General features: G+C 39.0%; 1 protein-coding gene across 1 annotated transcript; it reads right to left on the reverse strand.

Moving 5' to 3' along the window:
- Positions 1 to 396: 396 nt before the first annotated feature.
- Positions 397 to 9,806, reverse strand: htra3a (HtrA serine peptidase 3a). The gene is made up of 10 exons (XM_085460278.1): positions 9,153 to 9,806; positions 5,174 to 5,279; positions 4,524 to 4,746; positions 3,918 to 4,115; positions 3,747 to 3,779; positions 2,055 to 2,172; positions 1,885 to 1,932; positions 1,554 to 1,611; positions 1,033 to 1,128; positions 397 to 796 (listed from the first exon to the last, which is right to left on the reverse strand). Exons 1-10 carry the CDS (start codon positions 9,577 to 9,579, stop codon positions 628 to 630), a joined length of 1,476 nt encoding a protein of 491 aa, XP_085316404.1. The 5' UTR covers positions 9,580 to 9,806; the 3' UTR covers positions 397 to 627.
- Between the last annotated feature and the right edge of the window lie 1,124 nt (positions 9,807 to 10,930).

The raw sequence follows: 10,930 nt of genomic DNA on the forward strand, positions 1-10,930 counted from the left end.
AAAAGTATAAGCATATATGTAGTATGTGCAAAATGTCAAGCTACTGAAAGATATTTTTCTGCCATCTTGATTTAATTTGGCTTTTGTAGAAGTACTTTCAGGCTACTTCAGGGTGTGCGACTTTAAGATTCAGGTTATGTTATGACTGAAGATTTTTCATTTCCAAAACAGGAAAGAATACAACCAGCTGTTCCCTGTAACAGGATTTTACTCATAGTGCCTGTGTTCCGTATGTGGAGGTGCTGACTTAGGTTTGTTTAAATTAGGAGAAAGTCTTTCCAAGAGAGAGGATGGAGGAGGGATGAGAAGACATAAACAAAGGAATGGAAGCTGCCTTCTGGAAAGCAGCTGCTGAACAGACTAGACAGAAAAACACACAACTGCACAGATCCTTCTTCTAAGCTTTTATTCTAAAGCGCCTTAAATATACAGTGCAATGGATTCTACTGAGCTGTATTTTGAAGTCTGTGTTAAACTACAGTATTTCAAACTCTACCAAAGCATACATCATCAGGCTAGTTGGGAAAGGAACTGCTCTTTTCCGTTCTCTTGTTTTAATAAGAAATCAGTACTGGACATATTGAGTCCTGCCTCTTCACAACTAAAAGATATCAATTCTCCCAGTTTTCAATGTACCAAAAGCTGTGGGTGGATATTGAAGAGTAAGTCATCGTTCCCTCTGCGAATCTCAAGTAGGAGTGGCTGGTCGCTCTGCAACACCTCATGGATGTCTTCAGTGGTCCTGACTGGCTTTGCATTCAACTTCACTATAACGTCACCTTCCCTAATCCCTCCTCTAAGACATGGAAAAGAAAAGAAGCTCGAGTCAACCGTTTACTACAAGTGTGCCAGAAAGAGAAAAAGAAGATTCAGACTTATAATGACATCATTGTCCATAAATCTGCAATCACTTTCTGGAAGTATGAAACAGGGTGATATCATTTGAAATGTGTGTGTGTGTGTGTGTGTGTGTGTGTGTGTGTGTGTGTGTGTGTGTGTGTGTGTACTTTTTGCAGGTGTGTGTGAGCATACTTTTCTGCTGGAGTGTTAGGTATGACCTGCCGCACCAAAACTCCACTACTGATGTCGGGGAAGTCTGGGTTATGAAGTCGCAACTCTTCTACAAGACTGTGGCACACGTAGGACACAATATTAATGCTATTAACACATTTTTACACATTATCATTTCAATTATGTAAAAAAAGGAAGTGCATCACATAAAACTAATTCCCTTTTCGGACATACTCAGACATGCAAACATTTGATTTTCTATGAAACAGCTCCTGCTGACAAATCAAAGGTAAAGTTGTTTGGCTACAGACAAAGTAGACAAGCAGCAATACCAGCTCCTGAAGCCAACTTATGTTTCCCATAGAATAACACAGAATTTGTCGGTTTGTTTGTTAAATGATTTATTCACAAAACAAATGTTGCTCTTAGTATTATTTGGGTATGCCACCTTTATCTGTAGTAGGAAGTGTATTAAAGAACATTAGTGCAAAATTTATTTTCTCCTTACAGTCTAATATGTGTGTGACTTTGTAACAACTTACGCTTTGGTGATGGTGACCATCCAGATGCCTAAAAAATGTCTCTTAACTAGGGACGCGTCTGAAAGCACAACAATATAACCATAATTTAAACACAGCCTCATGCAAAGGCTAAGTTAGGCTGACGGGGAAAGATGAGCTGAGGAGACAGTTAATAACTATTTTATTAAACACATATTAAAATATAAATGTAGCCATTAAAATTATAGTCCAAATCCTGAGGATTTCATTTGTTATTAAAGATCTATTAACTTTTAGTCTACACTCTTAACTGCATGTTTTGCCATATATGTAAATAGTTATAATATTTGCACAAAAACGTCTTGTCTCTCACCTGCATCAGACTGTGGTTTGTCCATTTTTCTTTTCTGCTGTCTCTTTTCTGTCACAACAAAAACCAGTCAGAGTAGTAGGTAATGAAAATTAGAGACATATACTGGGGGGAAATAGTCATTTAAAGATATTTTAGATAATAAGATGATAAACTTCACAAAAAAAAGTCACCATCTTTCTTGTGTTTAATCTGTGACTCTGAGAGAAAGCGGCTGATGCGGTCTGCCGGTATAGCGAAGGAAATTCCTGCTGTCACTTTAAGAGTGTTGATTCCAATCACCTCACCATCCTGAAGGAAACACAAACACATGTTGAAAGACAAACACAACATGATGGCTGCCAAAAAGGACTTGATGCTGACATAAATATCAGCCAGTAAGAACTGAGAAAAATATGTCAAGATTTCCAGAAAAAAAAACTGCATCAGTTGGTATGTAGAGCCGAGCATGTGGCACAACTACAGTTGCTAAGATATATTGATAAAAACACAATGCATGTGCCTTTTTAAACGTGCACTCGTTTATGGCGTTATAAATGTGTCATTACACAGAACACTTTAAAGCATGTGACGCATGATGTGTCACGATTGTGTCCCAGTGTTACTGCAGTCAATAAAAATAAACTGCACGTTTCTACTTTGAGCTTTTTTATAATTAATATTAGTAGAACTCCAGAATTGGAGTAACAGCTATAGCCGTTAATCACTGGCCACAAGAAAATATGCTTGAACAAATCTGTAAATCAATTTTGAGCCATTTTGAGTTCATAGTTCATGGGACACAAGAGGGTTTATAAAACAAGCAAAGACTGTATCATATCGCAGGTTTTTGTGCTTTGGTTCTGCATTCTGGTTTCTTAGTATTTTTGAGTCTTAGTCATGTTTTATTTTTCTAATGTTTGAAGTTTAGATTTTTTTTTCAACCATATATATTTAATATGTGTAATATACTGAATTATATTTATGAAATAGAGCCGTTTCTATTTATTAGTGCTCGTTTGCTATATTTTTCAGCCTTGCAATACACTGTATTATTTCACTAGTTTAGATAGTTACTCTTTTTGTTATTTTGGAGCAACTGTGACCACATAATTTTCTTAGGGATTAGTAAAGTGTTTTGATTCTGATTTTGTGTTTGTTGAACATCTGGATTTCCTGTTTTCATTTCTTGTTCTCGTAGAGCGTGAGTTTTATTTTTTTATGATATCTTGTGTTTTGATATTAGCAAGAGTTTCCATGTGTGTTCGTTTGTTAATTGTTAGTGTTTTACTTTGAAGGTTTGCTTTCTTTTGTGTCTTGCGTCAGTTTTGCTTCCTGTGCTCCTCTCCCTACTGTTTTCATCAATAATAATTTTTCCGTAATTATAATCCTGTCGTCCCTTTTTACTGTTGATCTTTGGAATTTCCTGTGTGTGCTCCTCCACTTCCCTTTCATGCTGTCCAGTTTATTTTCTTTGGAATTAACCTGGTTCTTTGTTCTTCTTTCTAGATTCTTTGGGTTTTCGTGACTCTTAACTTTGTGCTTCTTGGAGTACTGTTCAGCTGGTAAAGCTCACATTTTGTTTGCATTCTGTGCCTTGTTATGCACACATCTACAAAGCTATTTGTGACAGTTAATAGTTTCTTTAAATGTGCTGCAATACATACAACAAAATCAGGTATAATGTCTGTAGTGTATATCACACTTAAGCTCCCTCTGTGCTTTGGCGAATAATACGTTTGTGATATTCAGGCTCATATGACAATTTGGTGACTCATAACTGTTTATGCTGTGTTGGTGAAAACTCCGTTCTTTGTTTGAGGCCAAACTGAAAACACTCCAAAATCAAATGGATCATCTACTGTACCTTAGAGAACACCACTTACCAAGTTAACAAGAGGTCCTCCCGAATTGCCGTACTTGACACAAGTATGGAAGATATAAAATAGAAACAAGCACAACAGTAATTCTTACACATATGGGAATATTAAAAGACAATTATGTAGTTCAATAATGCAATCAATGTGTATAGATGGAGATATTTAAAAATGTTTCACGTTAATAATAGCATCAGTTTGGATGTAGTCCATGTCTGAGTCCTTTATGCCCAGCTCTTTGCCATCTCTTTGTGTAGTGCTGACGATGCCGGTGGTGACAGTGTTCTGCAGGGCGAAAGGGCTGCCAATGGCAACCACAAACTCTCCTGGCCTCAGATCAGCCGAACTGCCCAGAGACAGCACGCGAAGTTTCTTCTGCTACAACAAGCACAAAAAAAACCCACTCAAAAAATACCAGCACACAGGCGAAAACGCGAGTATGTCAGAGCAACACAGATGAAAAGAAGAAAAGACATTTAGAGGAAGAGGAATAGTTGAAAGCTTACAAAACTCTCCAGGTATTTCAGACAGGGGTGTGAGATTACACACATCAGCGCTCTGTCTGTGACTCACGGAGCTAGTGTTTATGAAAGTCTTATTAATGTCTAGCAGAAAACTGTCAGATGTTGACAAAGAAATGTGTCAGGATGTGGGCTGTGTGGTTTATGTGGGCTCATTTAAGATTTATGGATGTAAAAAAATCTAAAGATTCATGTGTTTATATTTGAAAAGGAGAAGAGGGTAGAGAAGCTTATGATGATAGCATGTCAGGGCTTGTGCCCTTACCTGTGGATTGACCTTGATTGTAGCAATGTCTGCCTTCCTGTCTATGTCTTTCACCACGGCTTCATATGCATCTCCGTCGTGGAGCTGAACACGCAGCTGTGGCCTGCCTGTCACCAAGGCAGCTGTGGTTACCACATGAGCGTTGGTCACAATCACACCTGAGTGGGACACGATGAACCCAGAGCCACTGGAGAGCCGCATGTGGCGACCTAAAAGAGGATGCCTGGAAACAGAGGGTAAATGAAAAATTATTAAAGCGAACATGATTAATAATAACAATAATAATTAAAATGTGCTTTTCTTGCATATATTTCACATTCTGGTTGCCCTATATAGAAGTAATTTTGGCAGCTTGAAGAGTTTTATGCCTTAATGTGATGTGCTTTGGACTAAATTGTATGCTTAATTTTATGCATGATTTGAATTTTATTTTAATTTTAAGCTTAAATTTGAATGTAATTTTATGCTACTTATAATAGCAGGCAAACAGCACTTGATTGGGCCCAATATCCCTAAAACAGCCTGTTGAGGAAACAGGTTGCACTCGTTTTTTCTTACTTGAGATCAAAGCAGACAAATCAAGCCATTATGCTATAAAACAATATAAATAAGCAATTTTTGTTATTTTTATACACATACACAATCCAAACCTTAAGAACAGCTCAATGTGGACGACAGCAGGGGCTATTTTCTCCACGACATCAGCAATGAAGTTGAACTTGTATCGAGGGCTGCTGAGACGAATCAGGGTACGACCTATACTGACAAGAAAACCCCACCAAAACATTAATACAGACAGCAATCAATCTATCTATAGCTACAGTTAGGTCCATAAATATTTGGACAGAGTCAACTTTTGAAACAACTCACACTTTCAGCTTTAATTTAGTGGGTTGAACAAAAAAGATGCATAAAAATGTGAGAAACTAAAGCATTTTTGTAACACAATCCCTTCATCCCAGGGGACTCAAAAGTAATTGGACAAATTAAATTACTGAAAATAAAATGTTAATTTCCCATACTTGGTTGAAAACCCTTTGCTAGCAATGACAGCCTGAAGTCTTGAACTCATGGACATCACCAGATGCTGGGTTTCCTCCTTTTTAATGCTCTGCCAGGCCTTCACTGCAGCAGCTTTCAGTTACTGTTGTGGACCTTTCTGTCCACAGTTTAATCGTGAACAAGTGAAATGCATGCTCAGTTGGGTTAAGATCAGGTGACTGATTTGGCAACACAAGGATATTGCACTTCTTTGCTTTAATAAACTCCTGGTTTGCTTTGGCTGTATGTTTTGGTTCATTGTTTATTTTTATTATGAAACACCGGCCAATCAATGTGACTCAGTTTAGCTGGATTTGAGCAGATACATCTTCAATAAACATTAGTGTCCCTGTCCGCCACTGGCAGCCATGCACGCTCAAGCCATCACACTGCCTCCGCCATGTTTTACAGATGATGTGGTTTGCTTCGCCATACTTTTTTCTTGCCATCTTTCTGGTAGAGGTTGATCTTGGTTTCATCTGTTGAAAGACTGTTCTTCCAGACCTTTGCTGGCTTTTTTAGAATTTTTTTTTTTTTTTAGCTTGTCCAACCTTTTTATTCTTGAGGTTTATGATTACAACTTCCTCCTGGAGAGTCTTGCTCACTCGGCTGGCTGTTGTGAAGGGGTTTCTCTTCACCATGAAAATGATTCTGCGATCATCCACCACTGCTGTCTTCTCTGGACATCCAGGTCTTTTTGCATTGCTGAGTTCAGCAGTGTAGGTTTTGCCACTTCTAATATTGTAGCAATTTCTCTGATGTTTTTTTTTCTGTTTTCACAGCTTACAGATGGCTTGTCTCACCTGCATGGAGCGCTCCTTTGATTGCATGTTGTCTGTTCAAAGAAAAATCTTCCCAATGCAGGCAGCACACCTCAAATCAATTCCAGGACTTTTATCTGCTTAACTAATAATGACATAATGAAGGAATTGCCCACACCTTCCTTTGAATCAATTTTCCAATTACTTTTGGTCCCGTTAAAAAGAGGGTGGCATATGTTAAGGAGCCGAAACTCCTAAAACCCTCATCCAACCTGAATGTGATATCCTCAAACGAAAGCTGAGAGCCTACACATTATGTCCATTATATAACTATAATTGGAATATGTTTCAGTAAACAAAAAATAAAAAACCAACCTTGCCTCAGTGCCCCTAATCTAGATATTTTATACACACGTATGCGCACACGAATGCGCACACGTATGCGCACACAAATATGCGCACACAAATATGCGTACACAAATATGCGTACACAAATATGAGTACACAAATATGTGTACACAAATATACACATATACACATATATGTGTATATATACCCATATATAGGGGAGACCGGGGATAGTTGTAACATTTTTGACATTTCTGTCTGTAAATTGAAGCTCTTTTAAGGTAGTGGATTCAAAATGTAATGCAAAGTATTTACATGTCTCTGCTATTAAATAGTGCAGCTATTTTCTCTGCAGCACAATTACCCATTGCATGGTATGGTCTCAAACACAAAGAGTGAAATGTTACAGTTAACCCCATAGTCTGGGTTAGTTAGCAACACAGAGCACCTGTATAAAAAAGCCCAAAGCCGACTGTACTTCCTCAGGAGGCTGAGGTCTTTTAACATCTGCAGGAAGCTCCTGAGGATGTTTTACCAGTCAGTGGTTGCTGGAGTACTTTTCTATGCTGTGGTGTGCTGGGGGAGCAGCACAGCAAAGAAGGACTCATCCAGGCTGGAGAAACTGATCAGGAGGGCTAGCTCTGTGGTCGGCATGAAGCTGGACACTCTGGTGACAGTGGCAGAGAAAAGGACACTAAAGAAACTGATGGACATTATGGACAATGCTGGGCATCCTCTGCACACGGCCATAAACAATCAGAAGAGTCTGTTCAGTGACAGGTTGCTTCTCCCAAAGACAAGAACTAACAGACTTAAAAACTCCTTTGTCCCACACGCCATCAGACTGTTTAACTCCTCTCTGGAGGGGAGAGGGAGGGGAAACAGGAGGACAAAGGAGGGGGGAACAACTAAGCTGTAGTGCCTCTTCACTTCACTGTGCAATACCTTTTGTGCAATACTTTTTGTAAATAGTCAACAGTGCAATAGACCTCAATACTTGAAATGTGCAATTCACTTGTATTTTTATTTTTTATTCCTATTTATTCTATTTATCCCCTTCGTATATTTTATTTATATTGTCTCTGTATTTATATATATGTGTGTGTGTGTGTGTGTATATATATATATATATATATATATATATATATAATATTCTGTAACTCTGTAACTTCTGTCGGTGCTGTGCTTTTTTTGGAAATCGAATTTCCCAGAGGAACCCACCCGAGGGATTAATAAAGTTCTATCTATTCTAATCTAATCTAATCTAATCTAATCTAATCTAGTTGTAACATATCCTGGGGTAAAATGTAACACAATGAAATAAGGGTACTGACAAAATATTAACATGTAATCTTTGTTTATTCAACACATGAATGCACTTAGAGCCATTTATATAGCTGTGTGTGTGTGTGTGACAGAATGCAGAAATCTAGCTTTTGAACATATTCCAACCCCCCAAAAAAGACAAATTATGGAATTTTCTGCAACTGAATATTTCATTAATTTTGGTTGGTCTTCCTTGAGTTTGGCCTCATTGGCTCAGTGGGCATTATAAACTACAGCTCTTGCACCAATTTTGAACATAACAATGAAGCTGAAAAAATGTAGTTGTGCACCAGCATCGCAATTCCATTACTTTTTACCATGGCTTACCATGGCTTTGCAAACCACACCAAGTGTGGTTTGCAAAGTGCTTCAGAAAGATGAGGAAATCTGTTTCTTGCACCCATCCTGACTTATTTCCACTACCAGTACTTCCTACTGGTCCATCTCTGACACAGTGGTCTGCATAATGTATGTGTGGGAACACAAACAGTGGAGGAATTGTGTTGCCAATGGCATTAACCGCATATACAAAAGCGACCAGTGAAGCTCTCTCTGCTGATGTCGTTGCCCCAACTTGTTTAATATAAGTTAAAGTAATAGTGCGGTAAGTTGTAACATCTGCATTATTGTTACAACTAACCCAGACTGTTGCTGTTACAACTGACCCAGACTGTTGCTGTTACAACTGACCCAGACTCCTATAGCCATGAACTAGCTAACATTACAGCCAACGGCTAAAACATTAGCACTAAAGACCTACACAGAATATATCCCCATAGACATACAAATAACATAATTTAAATTTGATGAGTTTAACTGCAAAGCAGATAATGCTATTAAACATTGAAATAAAGTAGAAAAACTTATTTTTTGGTATACAAATTACTTTTTTTCATGTTAAATTGTCTGTGTTTGACAAAATGTGCTGATTTTTCACATGTGATAGCAGAACTGAGTTGGGCATGCACAGGATGAGTCACATCATTTGAAACTTAGCCCTGATTGGAGAAATTGGAAGTGTTACAACTGACCCACGTTACAACTATCCCCGGTCTCCCCTACATAGATATACACATATATACCAAATCCGGGAAAAAAAAAACTATTCTACCCTGTACATTCTAGGTTTGTGGCGACCTTAAAGCAACCCTACCTGCTCCTAAAGGCGAACAGGGTCCTTTGTGCGCTTGGCTGACCGCGGGTCTCCCCTTGAGTAGAGTTTTCCGACTGGCTGCTCTCATCTTACACACATTTCCATACGTTTTCCCGTCGCTCCCACACACTTCATGGTCCATCTTACACCGACAGACCCCTTTGGAGCCTCGCCGCTTCCCCGCAGCGAATAACTTGCACTCCAATCCATCCCCGCAGGGCAGGTCGTCTTTGCGGCCGCAGGGGTCTCCTTCACGCGGGGAACACACCAGGCAGCAGTTACATCTGTCCGGAACGTAGCCACCGGGACAGCTGGGGCTCGGGCAAGAGCTCACATCGCACCGGGAGGTGCACTTGTCAGAGCGAACGGCTTCGGTGATTTCGTGCGCAAAGAAAAACGCAGCCACAAATATAAAGAGCTGCATCATGTCAATAGTGCCAGAAAGCTTAAATAAATATGATATAGATATATATATATGCCCTCACAAAATCATATTAAATTACTACATTGAAAACATTGGGGTTGCTTCTTTAAGAACTAAAAAGTAATCTAAGTACAATCTCCCGTGGCTCTTCTGGCTAAAAAGGACTACAAGCCAAGCCGTCTATGTCTGCATATTTTTACAGCCTTGTGACTTTAGTCGTTCTCAAAAGTGGTGTAAACTCATCGCCTTGAAGTGCACTTCCGACGGCAGGCAACTAAAATAAAACAGATACTGCGCGCCATCTAGTGGAAACAAAAGCTCATAACAGACATAACTGCAGGGAAGCTTGTACACGTCAGAAATTTACATACACTCATCATGGGCATGAATGTCCTGGTAGTTTGGGCTTCTGATTCCTTTGAAACGGTCTTTATCTTCAAAAAACCAAGAACTGGGTGCACTTTATTTTTTTTAATTTTGCATTTTCTCCAGTTCTTGCAAAGTCACAAAGTGTAGATACAGGCTCAGATATAGACGTACATTTATTTAAATATTTTAATAAGCAGTGCTGAAGGTTCTACATTATACTTTTACTTGACAAATGAAAGTCCTGTTAAATTTTCATTAGTGTTCATGATTGATTACTTGGTTGTTTTTCCTTTGCCAGTACTCACTGGATTGAGCAATACTTCGAACAACAGGAAAGCCCAAGAAATTCAGTGACAATTTAAGAAGCGGAATTGTAGATTTACACAACTTAGGAAGGTCTTTCAGGGCCATTACGAAAAAACTGCAGATTACAAAACCATTAGCTCAAGTTACTGTATCTATGTATGAGTTAGTGAGACGTGTCACCGCATTGCCAGGATCTGGAAGAAGATCCAAACTGTCATCCTGGGATGAGAATAAACTGGTTAGGATGTTCTGGAACAGCCCAGGAACCGTCAAGGTTAAAGCGTGAACTGGAAACTGTTGAAACTCCAACATCACTATCCACAGTAAAGCAAGTTTTACATCCCCATGGAACGAGAGACTGCCAACCCAGAAAAAAAAGCCCCTGCTTCAAAATCGACACGTCATCACTGATATTTTCACTTTCCCACCACAGGCATGAGCCTAATGCCTTCTAGAGGAAAGCTTTATGTTCAGATGAAACAAAGATTGGGCTGTTTGGTCACTATGACAAGAGGCATGTTTGTAGGGGTAAAGGTGGGGCTTACAAACCTAAGACACTGTACCAACCCTCAAACATGATGGTGGCAGCATCATGCTCCGGGGGGAATTCTTCAAATTCTTCAGCTTCACCTCAAATCAACACTTAGAGAAATCTAACTTGGACAGAGTTGAGTGTTCC

Source organism: Copadichromis virginalis, linkage group LG6, assembly GCF_057382275.1.
Source record: "Copadichromis virginalis isolate Kocher_CV1m ecotype Utaka linkage group LG6, C_Virginalis_male_GT1.1, whole genome shotgun sequence".
Taxonomy (NCBI): domain Eukaryota; kingdom Metazoa; phylum Chordata; class Actinopteri; order Cichliformes; family Cichlidae; genus Copadichromis; species Copadichromis virginalis.

Bases quoted from the DNA above. Each gene is read 5' to 3' on its own strand.
- htra3a (XM_085460278.1), bottom strand. From the start codon at position 9,579: ATGATGCAGCTCTTTATATTTGTGGCTGCGTTTTTCTTTGCGCACGAA. The intron at 1,612-1,884 runs GTGAGAGACAAG...TTGTGCTTTCAG, and splicing joins CAAACCACAGTCTGATGCAG to ACGCGTCCCTAGTTAAGAGA. The intron at 1,129-1,553 runs GTAAGTTGTTAC...CGTGTGCCACAG, and splicing joins ATGGTCACCATCACCAAAGC to TCTTGTAGAAGAGTTGCGAC.